Genomic DNA, 19,821 nt, shown 5'->3' with positions numbered 1-19,821 from the left:
TTTAGGAAACAAGTAATGACAAGTAGCGATTAATTGTGGAAGTCACGGAGAAAATAGGCAATTTCATATTAATATGCTAAATGTCTAATAGCAATTAAGACACATAAATCACATAAGCATGTAACAACTACTGCATGAATTCAAGAATTAATATTGATAAGGGATATGAGATAAACAATTATTATAACAATTAATTTGTGTCTTAAAATAATTTACGATTTTTAAATAATTATGCAAACAATTAATTTGACGGCGTATAGACACTCGTCACCTCGCATATACGTCGTCCACATAAATTTCACATAACAAATAATTCAAGGGTTCTATTCCCTCAAGTCAAGGTTAACCACGACACTTATCTCGATTTGCAACCAAATTCAAGATTCCAATAAACCTTTGTCTCGCGAATTCGTGTTGGAAATCTTCAAATCTAGTCATAAATAATTCAATAAACTCCATACAAATCGTAGGAACTAATTCTGTATGAAATTACTAATTTTTCGGATTAAAAATCTGAAATTCATCTCTAAAATCAACAGTGGGACCCACATCTTGAATCCTAAAAAAACTGACAAAATCCGAACACCCGTTCCGAGATGAGTCCAACCATACAAAAATTATCAAATTCCGATGTCAAGTGGACCTTCAAATCTTAAATTTTCGTCTTTGGAAAGTCTTACAAAAATTCTAATTTCTTCCATCTAAATCCGAAATAAATGATGAATATAGATATGGATTTATGAAATATCATCAATATATGATAAAGAACACTTACCCAGTCCGAAGTCGTGAAAAACTCCTTCAAATCGCCCAGAAACCGAGGTTTTAAAACTCAAACAAAAATGGCGAAATGCCTGATTTTCGATTCTTATGTTTCTGCCAATTTTCCGCTTCTGCGACGAAATTGTCGCATCTGTGTCTTCGCTTTTGCAACTGAAAATGCCGCTTCTGCAAAGAAGTGTTGGCCAGGCGAAGCCTCGCATCTGCGGAGGAAAATGCGCATCTGCGCTGCCTTCCGATTCAGCAATCGCAAAGTCCGCTTCTACGGATGCGCGGGTGCGTTCATGTTTCCGCACCTGCGGCTTTTTGCCCAGCTTTCCCAGGCCTCTTTTGCGAGGGATTTCTCGCTTATGCAGAGCTGCTTCTGCGGCCAAGGCTTCACAAAAGTGAAGGCACCAGAAACAACAAAATTCCATATTTTGCTTAAGCGATTTTTGATCCGAATCACACTCGGGGTACTCGGGACCCCATCCGAATATACCAACAAGACGAGAAACATAATACGGACTTACTTGGGGTCTCAAATTAGACCCCAAGTAAAAAGCTTGGGGTAAAAGTGAATTCTATCTTTTCCCGCTTCAGTCTATTCTCTTCTTGAACATAGTGTAAGATGAGCTCATTTAGAGACCAAGTCTCTTTCTGGCAATTATAACTCACCTTAAACTGACTAAACTGTGATAAAAGGGATATCAACACCAAATGCACTACCAAGTCCTCAGAGAAAACCAACTTTAAGTGCTTTCAACTTAGAAGCAAGATAAGATATTTGCATGATGTACTCCCTGATGTTACCTTTGCCTTGATACCTCATTAAAATTAGACTTGTCAAGAGTGTACCAATCCCATCCTTTTCACTCTTGACAAATACTTTTTCAATTTCAGCCATTGTAATGACCCGACCGATCGTTTTGAGAATTTAAGTCATGTTCTGCGGCATAAGGCCCTGAGCAGCTTCGTATTATGTGTATTGACTTGCGTGCATGGTTGAATTCAATTACCGGATGATTCGGAGTAATTTAGGACACTTAGTCCCTAAAAACGAAGCCTTACCTTAGGATTTTTTTTCGTAGTTGGAACTATGTAAAGACGACTCCAGAATGGAGTTTCGTCGGTTCAGTTAGCTCCGTTGGGTGATTTTGGACTTAGGAGCATCTCCGGACGGTGATTTGAGGTATGTAGCTGATTTAGGCCTGAAATGGCAAAAATCGAATTTTTGGAGATTTTGACCGGAAGTGGACATTTTGATATCGGGGTCGAATTCTGATTTCTGAAGTTGGAGTAGGTCCATAATGTTGAATATGACTTGCCTGCGAAATTTGATGTCATTCCAGGTTGATTTGATAGGTTTTGGCGGAGGTTTTAGAAGTTGGAAGATTTGAAAGTTCATAAGCTCGATTCATGGTGCGATTTGTAATTTCGTCGTTGTTTGATGTGATTTTAGACCTCGAGTGAGTCTGTGTTAGATTATGGAACTTGGTTATATGCTTGGACGGTGTCCCGGAGGCCCGAAGTGTGTTTCGAACGAGTTTCGGATAGTTTTCGTGGTTTTGAAGAGGTATGAGTTCTGGTGTAATCGCACCTGTGGAACTTGGGCGTAGGTGGGATGGTCGCAAGTGAGAAGATAGAGATGCAGATGCGGAGAGTGAGCTGGAGGGGAGTCCACAGAAGCGAACATTTATCCGCAGGAGCGGGCGCGCAGTTGTGGCCCATTGCTCGCAGATGCGGTCCAGGTCTGGCTAGCTGAGTTCGCAGATGCCAACGATTTCTCGCTAATGCGAGAGCGCAGATGCGCCTTCTTGACCGCAGATGCGAAAATTCTGGCAGAATCATTTAAGTCGGAGGTTTGGCCATTTTCTTCACATTTTGAGTCTCAGACTTCGGTTTTGGGAGCTTCTTTGTGGGGTTTTCAATCAAATCGATTGGGTAAGTGTTCTTCACCTAAAATTTATTATATTTCATGATTTTGTCTGTATTTTTATCATGTAATTTGTATTTTGAGTTGAGGTAAATGGTGGTTTGTGAAGAAAATTTTAAAAATGAAAAATCATGATTTGAGGGACGAATTGGTATTGGAAATTGATAATTTTAGTATGGTTGAACTCGTATCGGAATGGGTGTTCGGGGTTTGTAAAATTTGTCGGGTTTCGAGATGCGGGCCCGGGGGTCTACTTTTGGGTCGATTTTTAGATTTTGATAAAGATTGAGGCTTTATAATCCGGAATAGTTTCTTATGAGTTTTATTTGTGCTTTGAAGTTATTTTGGTTAGATTTGAGCCGCCCGGAGGCCGTTTGACCCGAGAAGTTCATTTTAGAGTATCGGTCTGTCTTCTTCGAGGTAAGTATCTTGCCTAACTTCGTGTGGGGGAACTACCCCTTAGGATTTGAGTCTTCTCTGCTAATTGTAGTCTGTGTACGTGAGGTGACGAGTACATGCTCGGACTTATTTGTGAAAAATTGGCCTTTAGGGTTCTTAGGTCCTTGTATTCACTGAATATGAAGTTGTTCTCGTTATAATTACGTTTCTTAATTACTAGTTTCACTTCTACCTATTTTTATTTTAATTAATTGCTTCATGATCCACTCTTGTTGTTTACTTGATTCATTTGTACCTTAACTGAAATTGTTATCTCTTCTATTGTCATGATATCTTTCCCCTAAATGCTTGTCTTTATTTGAAGTTATAATTATCTCTTCTGTAATTGTTCATCCTTAATTGAGACTATGACTATCTTTCTGCAGCTTATCCTTGATTGAATTTGTTGTGTCTCTTTCGTAATTGCCCGACCTTAAAAGAAGTTTAGATATCCTATATCTTAATTGACTTGTCCTTATTTGGAATCATGCGACTTGTGTTAGCTCCCTTATTGTTGAACTGTACATTGTGGGCCGTTGTTATATATTATTTCTTTCTTTGTTGAGTTGTTCTTATTATGACTAGCATTCTCTATTGTGACTACTCCTTGTGAATTAGTACCTACGTTTCTTTGAGTTCTGGAATTTCTGAGTTGACTTATTTATCGTACCCTTGTACTATTGTTATTGTTGATGTTGTACTTGTTGTTCTTGCATATTTACTTTGGGACTATGAGGCGGTACCTCGGGAGATCCCCCTGTCTTGTATATTTACTTTTGGGACTACGAGGCGCTACCTCAGGAGATCCCCTGTTGAGCATTTACTTTTGGGACTACGAGATGGTATCTCGGGAGTGCCCTTTGTTGACATCTCTTTGTTATGGGATTGTACGAGGTTTCTGTCGTGCTATTGTTACTATTTATATTTGCACATGCGGTGTGACAAGGCGCGATATATATATATGGGTTGCGCATGTGGCGAGACAAGGTGGGAACATTATTATGCACGTGTGGCGAGACAAGACGGGCATTTATTTTACGATTGCACACATGGAGAGACAAGGTGGGTTATGTCAAGGATTGATTTGTGATGACTTGTGATGGCCTGGGGGCATTCTTGTTATTGATACTTGGGTAGTGGTACACTTATTTGTGTGAGCTTTATTTTGTGAAAAGTTGTGTGAAAACATTTTACGTGCTGTCCATTTCTTTCCTTGTACTTACTAGCTGGCATGAACTATGTTAGTACACTTGCACAAGCATACACGTAGTTGAGCACTCTTATCGGTTAAGAAGTTTTCTTGATATTGTTGCCTTTTATGTGAGAATGGCTCTATTTGGAACGTGAGTCGTCAGTGCGGTTATGAAGTGTAATGAGGGCACAAGATGCCAAGTGTTAAGGTTCAGGTATTGGAACCCGTGAGTTGTGATTTGTCCGTGGTTCGGTACCTCGTAGAGTTTGTTGACTAAAACCTGATGTGAAAGTGGTCGTTGTTGCTGAGTTATTAATTGTCCTTGTTGTATCTATGATTTTGGATTTAGGTGGTGTTTACGTTCACCCTTCTGTGTCATTATTATGGTATTCCGCTGATACTTGTTGTTGTCCTTTCCTATTGCAATTATTGTATTGTTAGTCATATCGCATAGTCTTTATGTAGATATTATATTTTGTTATTTCTATACTTATACTTTGTTTAGGTTATTTAGTCCAGTAGGTGTCTTGACTGTTCTTCGTCACTACTCCACCGAGGTTAGTCTTGATATTTGTTGGGTACCACCATGGTGTACTCATACTACACTTCTGTACATTTTTGTGCAAATCCAAGTATTTCGAAGTCAGTTGATCATTAGCTAGCTATGCGGACTGTTGATGTGGTGACTCAAGGTAAACCTGCTATTGCGTTGGCAGGTTTCGGAGTCACCTTCTGATTTGTATTCACACTGTTTACTTTATTTCAAACAGTTGTATTTAGAAAATTATAACAAACTCTGTAGAGCTTATGACTTGTACTACCGATTTTGGGAATTGTAAATTTTATAGAGATTTCTATTTTAAAAATTATTAGATGTTATTTAATTATTGTTGTTATTTAGTAAATGTTAGGCTTACCTAGTCCCTAAGACTAGGTGCCATCACGATACCCAACAGAGGGAAAATTGGGTCGTGACAGCCATAAATTCTTTAGTCGTCATAACCTTGTCGGACATAGCGCCCCTGAATGTTTCTGGAATAACTTTCTTCATGATCATCATACACATGCGATTTGATCTCTCCCACCTTTCCATCTCCCTCTTGTCATTAGAGGTACTCTTATCTATAAGAGGTGGTGGAGATTCAACCCTTAACGCTAGGTCGAGATCCATGACTCCGAGAACTATATTGAGATTCTCTTGCCATGAATTGAAATTAGTGTCATTCAATATATGAATTGATGAATTGATGTTGGCAGTAATATTTGCAGGAGTAATTTCAGCTGAATCATAGAACAATAAATAACAAAATAAGCTCACATATAATTAAAACCAAAATGAAGATAAATTTGAATAAAGGTAAACCCATCTCAAGGTACCGGTCACTCCATTAATTCTTTTATTTTTGGACAAAATATTAACTTGTGAGTGGTATCTTGGTGTAGTAATCAAACACTGATAATAAAAGAACATGCCGAATAAGAAATCTTCCTTTGGACCGATTTATTATTCACACGTAAAACCAAATAATCATCACGTATTTATTACCACAATAATATTTAATAGGTTACATGTACACAACTTTTTATATTTCAAAATAAATAAATCTCCACAAGAGAGGTCACTTTGGCAACATCGAACTTCAAATTTATTTATCTCAAAATATATACAACTATACTTATATTCAAATTTAAATTCTCCATATGAAAATATATAAATTTTCAAGTCAAATAAATTATGGTGGGCCCAAAACTAAATTAACAAACCTAAAGTACTGCCAGTACTTAAGAAAAACGAAGAATCTGAATATCAATTCACCAAACAAAATAAAAGGTCATTGAACGAGCTAAACTTTCTTGGCAATAGATTACAAAGGAGATAAAATCTCCCTACTTAAAATCAAGAATGCTAATAATGGTGTAAATAAGAAATTCTATTCCTTTTTTTTTATTAAACAAAAAATAATCTAAAGCACATGGAGATTAAACCTCCACTTCTGTAGACCTAATGCATCATATTGTTTCATTGTACACATTTATTGCCAAAAAGATTTAATTATCACGCTCAATCCTTGCGAATGTCATATTGCAAAAGCAACGTCGCCAGTAAAGTTTTTCTTTATTTTCCTTTTAAACAACTTAAGTGATTTTCTAATAGCCCAATTTAAAGGATGAAAGATCCTTTTATCCAAATCTGTATTTGCCGCATAGGCACAAAACCAAAGATGAATAAAGTTTAACCAAAATAATCCTTAAAGTGGGACACAACAAATCTTGTGGCATGAACCATCTGCCACAACGACGGCGCCTTAATCAGGCACTTTATTTTCTAATTGTTTGTTAATTATGCATTATAAATAATCTCAATAATTTAACATGATATAGGTTTTGATACCAATTGTTAGAACCAAATTACATTAAAGATGAAATCCTTCATTTTTTACCCAAGACTTATCATGTCAAATCATCAATAATATAAAAATTAGATGCGGTAGTGTACCTGAATACATGATCACTGCGGAGATTCTTCAGTCTTGCAGTTATCGGTCTTCCAAAACAAGACGTGGGTGGCTTCCAACGACGGGATATCAGAAAAGAAAACCTTACATCTGATTAGGGACCATAACCCATTTATAGTTGCACATATTTATGTAATTCTAATTTAGCCTATCCGGGTATATACACATATAACTTTAGAGGTGACTTATAGACTCATATAACTTTAAACCTTAGCAGATCATTTTAAATTTGGATCAATATTTTAACGATAGCGAGCAACATACAATTATTTGAACTAATTAATGGGTGCTTACCCGGTTGAAAAAGAACAGGAAGAGAACAGAAAGATAGAGAGAAGAGGAGAAATGTGTTAAGAGAGAGAAATTGTATATTCTCTTAACTTGCTTCTGTACAAAGGTGAGCTATATATATATATATATATATATATATATATATATATATATATATATATATATATATATATATAAAATTAGAGTTTCTCTAATTAATTAACTCTAACAACTTGGATTAGCCGTTAATAACTGACTAACTAACATTAGAAATTTACTTTACTGTCATTTCTACACTAGCTATGTTATATCTTTCTCTACACTCCCCCTCAAGCTAGGTACTGAAAACACATTGAGAACACCTAGCTTGGAGGAAAGATATTCGTGCTGAATTTTGTTGAGACCCTTAGTCAAAATATCTGCAGGTTGTTCTTTAGTAGAGATGTATGTTGTTTTGACTAGCCCTTGCATGACTTTTTATCTAATGAAGTGACAGTCGATCTCGATATGTTTTGTCCTTTTATGATAAACAGGATTTGCTGCAATTTGCATTACAGCTTTGCTATCACTGAATACTTCCACAGGTAGTTTGATATCAGCTCCCACTTCTTTTAGAAATCCCACTAGCCAGATAAGTTCTGCCACAGTTGTTGCAAGGCTTCTATACTCAGCTTCGGTTGAGCTTCTTGAAACTGTGGTTTGCTTTTTTGATTTCCATGATATTAAAGAGTCTCCAAATTTGATTAGATAGGCTAAGATAGATTTTCTTGAGTGTGGGCAAGCAGCCTAATCTGCATCACAATATGCTGAAATTGTGTTGTTGAATTTACTGGAGAGTAGTATTCCTTGTCCAGGACTTCTCTTGATGTACTTCACAATCCTTAGAGTTGCTTCCATGCGAGTTTTCTTTGGTTTTTATAGAAACTAACTTAGTGTTTGTACACTAAATGAAATGTCTTGCCTTGTCATTGTTAAGTATAGAAGTTTACCTATCAGTCTTTGATAAGGAGTTGAATCTGCCAGTTCTTCATCTAACAGTGTAGTAGGCTTAGTTCTTCTGAGATGTTCATCATATTCTGTTGTTGTGAGTTTCATATTGACATCCAGTGGTGTAATTGCTAGTTTAGCAGCAGCGAGACCTGTTTCAGAAATAAGTTCCAAGGCATATTTCCTCTGATGCATAAGTATTCCTTGTTTTGATCTAGCAAACTCTATGCCTAAAAAATATTTCAATTCTCCTATGTCTTTTATTTTGAAGGCTTGTTGCAGATTTGCTTTTGTTTCCTCTATTAACCTCAGACAATCACCAGTAATAAGCATATCATCTACATAGATTAATACCATTGTAATGCCTTCTGCAGTTTTCTTAAAGAATAGAGAGTGGTCATATTGACTTTACTAAAATTGAGAGCTTAGTAATGCTTCTGTTAGCTTAGCATTCCATTGTCGTGGAGCTTGTTTTAAGCCATAAAAGAATTTAACAAGTCTAGACACTTTGTTCTCCCCCTGACTTGTGAATCTTTGTGGCAGAGTCATGTAGATTTCATCAAGTAAATCTCCTTGTAAAAAGGCATTATATACATCCATTTGATGGAAATGCCAGTGTCTTGTAGCAGCTAGATCCAGTACAGTCCTTACAGTCTTCATCTTTATGACTGGAGAGAAGATTTCTTGATAGTCTATTCCCTCCTTTTGACTGAATCCTTTGGCCACTACCTGGCTTTGAATCTTTCTACTTCACCCGATGCCTTGTACTTCTTATAAATCCATTTGCACTATATTGGAGTCTTACCCTTAAGAAATGTTACTATGTCTCATGTGTGGTTATTTTGTAAAGCTTCAATCTCAGTCTTCATTGCATCCACCCACTTAGGATCTTTCACAGCTTCTGAGTAGAAGGTTGGTTCAAAAATATTTGAAGCAGCTGTCAAATAAGCTTGATAATTAGAAGTTAAATTTTCATAGGTAAAGAACTTTTATATGGCATAAGGTTCATCTTGATGAACATTCAATGAAACAAAGTCTTTCATCCATATAGGTGGTTTATTTCCTCTACCTGACTTTCTGATATCTGATTGATCTGGAAGACTAATTGGAATAGCATGTGGTACTTGAACTATTAGTGGTTGTATGGTTGATATCTATTGAGTAGTTTGGTGTAAGCCTTCTGCGGGAAGAGGTTTCGTATGCTATGTGAGATCTTGTGTGAATTCTGGTGTTGTAAGAACTTCCTGTTGAGTTGTATGCATGTGATTTCAGTACTTGTAGTATATGTGCTTGAATCTCTGGTGTGGAATAAGATGTCTTCTATCTTGGGATGAACAAATAAAGACTGGTTGTTGTCTTGCTTGTTCTTAAATGAAAATATTTCTTTCCTGAACTGAACATCTCTGCTTACAAAGAATACTCTATCTATTAAGTCATATAATAAGTATCCTTTTTGAGCTGCAGCATATCTCATATGTACAGATGGTCTTGATCTAGGCATTAGTTTGTCATGTTGTTGAATTATCTTTGAATAACATAAATAGTCTATAACCTTAAGATGTTGTCATGCTGGTTTTCTATTATACAATCTTTCATATGGAATCTTGTTGTCAATAACAGAGCTAGGCAGTCGGTTGATAAGATAAACAGCAACAAGTACATGATATCCCCAAAATTTAATAGGCATTTCAGCTTGGAATCTTATAGCTCTAGTTAGTTCTAGGATGTTTCTATGTTTTCTCTCAGCTACTCCATTTTGCTGAGCAGTATATGGACATGTCTTCTTATTAATTACTCCTAGATTGTTAAACAAATTTCCACAAATTGAATTAACAAATTATGTCCCATTATCTGTTCGAACTGTTTTCACTATTGTCTCAAATTGTTTTTTCACAAAAGCAAAGAATTGTTGTATAACCACACATACATCAGACTTCATTTTCAGCAGAAATATCCATGTCATTCTAGTGAAATCATCAACTATAGTTAAGAAAAATATGTTACCATCCATAGTAGGTATTTTGTAAGGTCCCCACAAATCCATATGAACTAATTCAAAGCTAGTAGTTGTTCTAATACTACTGATAGGGAAAGGTTATCTTGTTTGCTTTGCACAAGGGCATATACTACATAGGTCTATTCTAGCAGATCTATCATGTGTCTTGACTGGTAGTAACCTCTTGAGTACAGTTGTAGACACATGACCAAGCCTCTTATGTTAAAGATCTATATCACTTGAGCTAATCTCTTTATTTGCTTCTGTCTCCTTTGTGGCTAAACTAATTGCATCACTTCCTGGTATTGTTTGTCTGATGAGAATGTAGAGACCATTGTCTTCTCTACCAATCGCTTTCACCCTCCAACTGAAGAGTTCATGAAACACACAAAAATCAGAGAAGAAAATAACTGAACATTTCAGTTCCTTGGTTACTTTAGAAACTGATAGAAGATTATATTTGAACTGAGGAATATAAAATACATTAGTTATTATATTTTGATCTGATAAAGTACTAGTTCTAATATGTGTGACTTGAGTAGCTTCTCCATTAGGTAGATGTACTTTCTTTGGCTGGCTTGTTTGAACTAAGGAAGCCTTATTCAATAACTCTAGATCATCTACCATATAGTTTGTGGCCCCTGTGTCTATTATCCACTCTTGTAAACTATCTGAAGCTAGTAAAGCACAGGGTATACCTGCTGCTTTGGCTAATGGAGTTGCTGCAGGAGAAGCTGAATTATCTTTACTTAGAAGTTGCACAATATGATCATATTGTTCTTTAGTGAATGTGCAGTTACCCAGCCAAGAAGTATTGTTCACTTGCCCAATATTATGTGAGTTAGTAGCACTTACTGTACTACTTGTCAATTGGGAATTATGTAAGTTGTTCTCAGTCTAATTCCCTCTTGGCAGCTGATTATTTTGCATACTTATTCCAGATAACACATTGTATGCACCATGAGTATTTGTACTCTTCTTTCTTGGTCTATATTCTGGAGGATAACCTACAATCTTGTAGCAATTTTCTTTACAGTGACCTTTCATTTTGTAAAACTCACAAAATAGATTGAAATTCTTCCTAGACTTCTAAAAATTTTCTCCAGTCTTGTTGTACATTGCCACATCATACTGTCCAGATACAGAAGTGGGATTAGCTCCTAGTAAACCAGCATTGGCTGCAACTGATTTCTGACTTTCATCACTGATTACCATAGCATATGCTTGATTAACTGTTGGCATAGGACTCATCAACAAAATTTGGCTTCTAGCTTGGCTGTAGGAATCATTTAAGCCCATCAAGAATTGAAACAATTTTAATTTCTGCAAATGAACCACGAAATCTCTTGACCTTGGGCAATCACACCCAGGAGCAGGAACCAAGGCTTCAAATTCTTCCCACAAATCTTTAAGTTTTAAAAAATATGCAGAAACAGATGCAGTTCCTTGATTAAGAGTGGTAATTTCTTTATGTAGATTGTAAGATCTTGAACCATCTATTTTATCAAACCTTTCATGCAAATCATTCCAGACAACCCGAGCACTTGAGGCATACATTATACCACCAAATAAGCCACTACTAACATAATTTATTAACCAAGAAAGTACAATTGCGTTTACCCTTTCCCAATGATTCCACATACTTTCTGGGAAATTTTCTTTGGAACAAGTTCCATCAACCAACCCCAATTTGTTTCTTCCTAACAACGCCATTCTCATGGATCAAAACTAAAGAGAATAGTTTTCAATGCCAGTTAATTGAAAGGAGATAATTTGTATACCACTTAGATCTGATGGACTCAAAAATAAGGGGTGATTGTAGTCGATGCCTGGAGCAAGCGTAGGCAGAACTCCTTGGCTGAAATTTGCAGTCTGATTCCCAGTTGGAACAGGTTGTTCGTCAATCGCCATAGCAAATTCTTTCAAGAATTCGAAAAAGACTGAACAATTGATTTAAGCTTTGAACAATTGCGAAAATGAAGAATCGAATTTCAAGCTCAGTGGTTTAGCTTGACTGCTCTGATACCATGAACTAATTAATGGGTGCTTACCCGGTTGAAGAAGAAGAGGAAGAGAACAGAAAGATAGAGAGAAGAAGAGAAATATGTTAAGAGAGAGAAATTGTATATTCCCTTAACTTGCTTCTATATATAGGGGAGCTATATATATATATATAATTAGAGTTTCTCTAATTAACTAACTCTAACAGCTTGGATTAATCGTTAATAACTGACTAACTAACATTAGAAATTTACTTTATTGTCCTTTCTACACTAGCTAAGTTATATCTTTCTCTACATTATTCTTAATACAAAATATATGTACGAGTCCCTAAACTCTTACAGTTTAGCCAAATAATTACGTTCCTAGGCTGAATTATTTTATTGTACGTTAAATGCCACCAAATAGTCTCTCCCATTTTTTTCTTCTTCCACGTTCTCATTGGTCCCCTCAAAATCTTATATGAAGAAGAAAAAGAAAAAAAATAGAATAAAGAATAATTTTCCTTTATAATTGAAAACTGTGATGATCTTGGTTGTGACTTCTAGGAAATCTATTTTATTTTATAGCTTGGTAGTGATATCATCACTTTGCACTGTCCAACAGACCAACACAGAATTTATTGTTCCTTCAACTTTTAACAAAGGTTGAAAAAACACGTTGATGTACAATAGACGAAAGGCATTACTTTTGAGATACATACCAGATTCTTTGTCACATTTTCTTGAATTTAGAAAGCTAGGATTCATCCCTAGAATGTACTAGGTATTGCCTTGTGCAGCTTATAAACCTTAGCCTAACCAATTTCAGCCAAGGCAAATTTTGTACTATACTGTTTTTCTGAAATTGATTGATCCGATTAATGGGCCTAAACACAGATGGTCTACAGATCCACTCGTTACTTTTAGAAGTACTCTCTATTCACGGGCCCAAAGTATTAAATGGTCCAATCTGTTATGCCTTGGCAAGGATTCTACATATATATGTTCTCGTGAAATATAATTTTCAAGGACAAAAGAAAAAATTACACATTTTCCAAAGATTGAGTAACTTAAAGAATTAAAATGAGAAGACAATTATAAAGCCAAAAATGTACATGCTTTATAAAAGAAGTTGCAGGAATATATTAAAGTTAAAAGTATGCCTACTTCTTCTTTTCCTTGAAATTGTGCCAACGACGATACGTGCCCGTTTGGTTTAGAAAATTTCTTCAATAATATTTCCCAAATAACAAAAAAAAATGCATTTTGGTGAAATAGATATTATTTATATAAATCAAACCGGAATGTTTTACGGACACCAAAATTTTCGGATGATTGATTTCACAAATCTATATTTTTCAAAAATATTCTCTCAAAATTTACGTAAAGACTTATTTCCAATATAATACTGTTTCTGGAAAGGAAATACAATAGAATTTTTATGCCACATACACTTCAAAGTCACGTGCTACCATTAATAGTTTCTAAAAATAGAGAATTGACATCTCTTCTTTGTCTCTTAGAACTTGAATATACTGTATATAGTTTCTTTTTCATTAAAATCTCAGGGAATTGAAGAGAAATAGGGATAAGGAGAAGGTGAGATTCAAACTCATATTATGTGCGTGATAAGACTTTCACTAATACTACTAATTAAAGGAAAAATTTTGATTTCAATTATAATCTAAAATAACTTAGTTTTGAACCAAACAACTTTACTAGGCATTATTTGTGATGAAACCCCCTTTGACGCCCACCGCCAAAGCCAATATTAAAAGCTCTTGTCAATAAATGCTAGCTCTAGTGAAAAGTTATAAAGTCTGAAAATTTTAAAAATCATATACTAGTATATCAAGCTTTTTATTAACTATAATTAAGCCAACATATAAACAAGACAACGTGCAAGAAAAAGCATGATTAAGAAAGGTTACCATCATGAGAAATGCAAAAGACTATTGATAAGAAAGACTAAGTGAGCCTATTCTCAAGATATGCTTTATTTATTCGGAACGAAAGATACTAATAATCACATTCTCATCAAAAAGTGATTAGACATCTATCTAACCTTTGTCTTGGATACATTATATATGTTTAGTTCCAAGAAAACGATAGATCAATGTTTTCTTGCATAATCCAATTTGACAATCATAAGCTTTCGTTAAACGATCTTAGTTTCTCTAAAATATCCATTTAGCAACAAATAATTACTTAGATTATCTTAATCCATGTGAGTAGTAGTATATAGGCTTGTAATGGTGACAGAAGCACTTACCTTTGCATGCGTAAGCAGTCCAGTCTACAAATTAATGTACTGATGAAAGAACTAATTAGTATAAGCATCTAAAATTTTCTTTGTTTTTTCTTTTAATTTGTTCTCAAAATTAATGGGGGTAACTAATCTACATTTTATTATCAAGTAAACATGTATACCATGAGTTACAAAAAGAATAGCTACAAGATATAAGGAAATAGAAATATACCATTTTCCTTTTTTCAGCTTGTTTGGTTTCACGACATATATATATATATAAAAAGTAAGGAAATAAGAGTAATTAGAAGAAAGCAGAGACAGATCTACGGATTTTACGTCAGCAGATATGTGAGTACCACTACATCTATTATTTTTAGTTGTGTGTATAAATGTACGTATTTTTAATTTAAAATTGTTCAATTATATAACATTCACACATATGCGAATTCAAAATTTAAAAGTTTATGGTTCCTATATAGCGATTTCAAATAAATATACAATTACAACCGAGTTTGCAAACCGACAAACCGCACCAACCCGATAATCCGAGTCAAACCGAGAAAAAAAATCCGACTATGGTTTGGTTTAATTGATTTGGTGTTGGAAAATAAAACCCGGCGATATTTGGTTTGGTTTGGTTTTAATTTAAAAAAGTCAAATCGAAACCAAACCAACCCGACACTATATATATAGGAGTTTTAAATATATTTAATACATGAAAATATTTATTGTATTGTAGTTTATAAATATTTCTTAAACTTTTTCATAATTTTATCTTTTAACGTATTATTTCAAGCTTAGACTTATAATTTTTGGATGCTCCAATAAGTTTTATAGTTCATAAATGTTAGTAACTCAAATAAATCCTAAACCAAAATCAAATCAATATTAATGATAATAAAAGACATTCAATTCAATTGTACTATGAATGAAAATAGTGTTGGATATCAATTTTTTAGTTTTTCTATGATTTAGATCAAATGCATAACTTATTTTTCTTTTAGTGTTTAGTCATGTAAATAATAGTACTTATTAGTCGTACTTATTTTAGCAACTTATTAGTAATTTTAAATTATGTTTGTTTTCATTATGGCTTATTAATAATATTTATTTTATGCGATTTTCTCATCTTTATTGTTGAATATTTTAGTACAATCCCATGAATCATCTCATATTTATGTTATTTTATTAAAAACGCCTTATATAGTTCTGTCTTACTAGGATTAAAGAAATATTTACAAATTCTATGTTGTGTGCTATGAAGACTTTATGAAAAAAAATCGAAACAATCCAAAAACCCGAGAAAAACGAGATTTAAAAACCCGACTTTTATTGGTTTGGTTTGGTCTTTAGATTTAATAACCCGATTGTTAGGATAGGTAAAACGGGTAGTGCGAAATTAAGCAAAACAATGTTATAATGGCAATAATAAAGACAATGCAAGTTAACAATAATGGCAATTAAAGAAGATAAAGAAGACACAAATTAACGTGATTCGGTCAAGGTGACCTACGTCCACAAGCGGAGAGGAGAAATTTCACTATACTAACAAGAGTATAAAAGAGAGTACAAAATTAGAGTAAATACTCTAATTAGTCCCAAATACCCCAAGAGAATAACCTCACAAGATCACTCCAAAGAAAGAGTTCACACAAGTGTTTCCCAATACTCACTCTCTTATAAATACTCTATAATGAAATAAAGGAGGAGAAAGAAAGACAAGAGTGAAAAGCTCTTGAATCGGTGTGTTTACAAATGAGGAGAAGTTTCTCTATTTATAGCAAGAAATTATTGGCCTAATAGTGGATATTATGTCATGGCAAATGTCACGATCCACAAATTTTGTTATAGTGGATATTATGTCATAAAACTTTGCCCCCACTTGAGAAGAAGCCAAATTAATGGACATATTACAAATCTTCACATTGGCCTAATTTCGATTTATATATAGTAAATGTGCTCCACCTTCTCCGCAAAAACTCCAATGGGCAAAATCATTCTTCATAAATGCCAATCAAGTTCAAGCAAAGCTTGAACTTGGACACTGGAAGAGGTTTTGTGAACAAGTCAGCAGGATTGTCTCTAGTGCTGATCTTCTGAACAGAGACTTTTCCTTCAGGAATTGTTTCTCGGATGAAATGATACTTTATATCAATGTGCTTCGTCCTATCATGATACATTTAATCTTTAGTCAAGTGAATGGCACTTTGACTATCATAGAAAATGGTAATACCACTTTGGTATAAACTGAGTTCCGCAAATATACCCTTCAACCATAAAGCTTCTTTGATCGTCTCGGTCACTGCCATATATTCTGCTTCGATAGTAGATAAAGCTACTACATGTTGTAATGTAGCTTTCCAACTAATAGTGCAACCATCGATGCAAAATACATAGCCTGTTAGTGATTTTCTTTTGTCAAGATCACCTGCATAATCTGAGTCTACAAAACCAACCAAAGTGTTAGTATTTCTCCCAAACTCCAAACATGTGTTTGAAGTACCTCGCAAGTATCTGAGAATCCATTTCACAGCAGGCCTATGTGCTTTACCAGGGCAAGCCATATACTGGCTTACCACACTCACTGCTTGTGAAATGTCTGGACGTGTACAAACCATTGCATACATAATACTGTTGACTGTACTAGAATAAGGAATACGTGCCATGTACCTCTCTTCTTCCTTTGACTGCGGGGACTGAGCAACTGATAACTTAAAATGAGCAGCAAGAGGGGTACTAACTGGTTTAGCATCTTTCATGCCAAACCTCTCCAAGACTTTCTCCAAGTACTTCTTCTGGGTCAGAAATAGCATGTAGGATTTTCGATCTCTTTTGATCTCCATGCCAAGGATTTTCTTAGTTGCTCCTAAATCTTTCATCTCAAATTTACTTTTCAACTAACTTTTCAAATTGTGAATTTCTATTAAATCCTTAGCAGCAATGAGCATGTCATCAACATATAATAATAGGTACACAAATGAACCGCCGTTTAACTTCTGGAAGTAAACACAACTATCATGCATGCTCCTCGAATAACCATGACCCAACATAAAGGAATCAAGCCTTTTATACCATTGTCTTGGAGACTGCTTTAATTCGTACAAGGATTTCTTCACCAAGAAAACATGTTCTTATTTTCCTTCAATTTCAAATCTTTCGGGTTGATGCATGTATATTTGTTCCTCAAGTTCACCATGCAAGAAAGTTGTCATAACATCAAGTTGTTCTAATTCCAAATCATACATGGCAATGAAGGCAAGCAAGACACGAATAGAGCTATGTTTAACAACATGTGAGAAAATATCATTAAAATCAACTCCTTGTACCTAACTATAGCCATTTGTAACTAATCGTGCCTTATACCTCGTATCTTCAACCCCTGCAATGCCATCTTTTTTTTTGAAGACACATTTGCAACCAACAATTCTTTTTCCTGATGGAGGCTTCACAAGAGACTAAGTATCATTCTTGTGGAGAGACTTAATTTCTTCATTCATTGCAATCAGCCATTTGGCTGAGTCAGCACCAAAAACTGCTTCTGAATATTTTGATGGTTCCCCAATTTTTTTAGTTTCCTATGCAACTGAAAAAGCAAATGCAACATAGTCTCCAAACCTTAATGGTTGTTTACCTTCTCTTCTTGGTCTATGTTTGGCAATAGAATACTCATCTTCTTTTGATTCAACTTCAGGAGTCTCAACTTCAGGAATTTCAGCTTCTAGCTCAACTTCAGGAGTTTCACTATATTTTACTCCAGAGTTGATGAGTTTGGCTCATAAAGAATGCAAATCTCAACCTCCACTTGCTTCTGTGTACTCTTTCCTTTATCTGTATTACAAGAACTAGAAAACTCTTTTCTAGAATGTAACATAGAGGATTCATCAAAGGTTACATCTCTGCTAATTATAATTTTTAGTGACGTGGGATTAGGATACCATAGTCGGTACCCTTTGACCCCAAATGCATACCCAAGGAAAATACACTTTTTAGTCATTGGCTCTAATTTTTCATCATTTAAATGCATGTATGCAGGGCAACCAAATATCTTTAAATAAGAATAATTAGCAGGAGTACCTGACCACATTTCCTGTAGAGTCTTAAAATTCAAAGGTGCAGAAGGAGCTCGGTTGACAATATAACAAGTTGTAGAGATAGATTCTGCCCAAAAGGCATTTGTTAACCCAGCATTTGAATTCATGCAACGAGCCATTTCCAAAAGAGTTCTATTCATCCTTTCTGCCACACCATTTTGCTGAGGTGTCATTCTCACAGTACGATGTTGAGCAATTCCTTCATTCTTGCAAAATTCGTTGAATTCATCATTACAAAATTCCAAGCCATTATCTGTTCTAAGCCGCTTAACCTGTTTTCTTGTTTGCTTCTCAATCAAAACTTTCCATTGTTTGAAATTTAAGAAAACATCACTTTAATTTTTCAAAAAATAAACCCAAACTTCCCTTGAATAATCATCAATGAAAGTTAACATATGTCTGGCACCACCTTTTGATGGGGTACGTGAAGGACCCCAAAGATCTGAATGAATGTAATCCAAAGTACCTTTTGTTCTATGAATCGCTGGAGATTTGAAGCTCACCCTTTTCTGCTTCCCGAACACACAATGTTCACTTAACTCCATATTTCTGGTACTTTGGCCACATAAGAGACCTCTTTTGCTGAGGATGGAAAGACCTTTTTTACTCATATGCCCCAATCGCATATGCCACAATTTGGTGATGTCAGAATCTGATTTATCTGATATTGAAACTACAGAAGCACATGTAACAGTAGATCCCAAAAGAGTATACAATGTACCAGATCTGCGTGCTTTCATGTTCACAAGAGCACCATGAGAAATTTTCAGAACTCCACCTTCACATGTGTACTTGCACCCAAGAGATTCTAGAGTGCCTAAAGAGATGAGATTTTTCTTCAAGTCAGGAACATGTCTAACTTCGGTGAGAGTTCTCACCACGCCATCGTGCATTTTGATTCGGATTGTACCTTTTTCAATAACTTTGCATGGAGCATTGTTTCCCATCAAGACAACTCCACCTCCAATAGATTCATATGTGGTAAATAAATCCTGATTGGGACACATATGATAAGAATAACCCGAATCTAAAATTCACTCATTGTTAGACTTTAAACTATTATTAGTTGCTAAAAAAATAATTCTCTCAGTCTCATCAGCAGCTACACTTGCTTCGGCAGTGTCAGTATTTGTGTGCTCATTTTTCCTTTCTATATGCTTTTCTTTGTTTTTTAATTTAAAGCATTCAGAAATAATGTGACATTTCTTATGACAATATTTGCACATGACATTTGTGTATCTGGATTTTGACCTTGATTTAGGTTTCTCACTACTTGAATCTTTCTTATTGGATCTACCTCTTATGAATAAGCCTTCCCCTTGGTTCCTACTAGTTTTCCCAGTAATATATCTATCTATCTGTTCTTTTGATTTCAAAATAGATTTGATATCTTTATAAGAGAT

General features: G+C 35.0%; 1 protein-coding gene across 1 annotated transcript; it reads right to left on the bottom strand.

Moving 5' to 3' along the window:
- Positions 1-11,183: 11,183 nt before the first annotated feature.
- Positions 11,184-12,005, bottom strand: LOC117281844 (uncharacterized). The gene is made up of 2 exons (XM_070189607.1): positions 11,876-12,005; positions 11,184-11,794 (listed from the first exon to the last, which is right to left on the bottom strand). The coding sequence occupies exons 1-2, from the start codon at positions 12,003-12,005 to the stop codon at positions 11,184-11,186; spliced, it is 741 nt and encodes a 246-aa protein (XP_070045708.1).
- Positions 12,006-19,821: the final 7,816 nt, after the last annotated feature.

The sequence above is a fragment of the Nicotiana tomentosiformis genome, chromosome 11, assembly GCF_000390325.3.
Source record: "Nicotiana tomentosiformis chromosome 11, ASM39032v3, whole genome shotgun sequence".
NCBI classification, from domain to species: Eukaryota; Viridiplantae; Streptophyta; class Magnoliopsida; order Solanales; family Solanaceae; genus Nicotiana; species Nicotiana tomentosiformis.
Note: the sequence above shows the minus strand (reverse complement) of the source record. Positions and strands in the feature narration are given on the sequence as shown.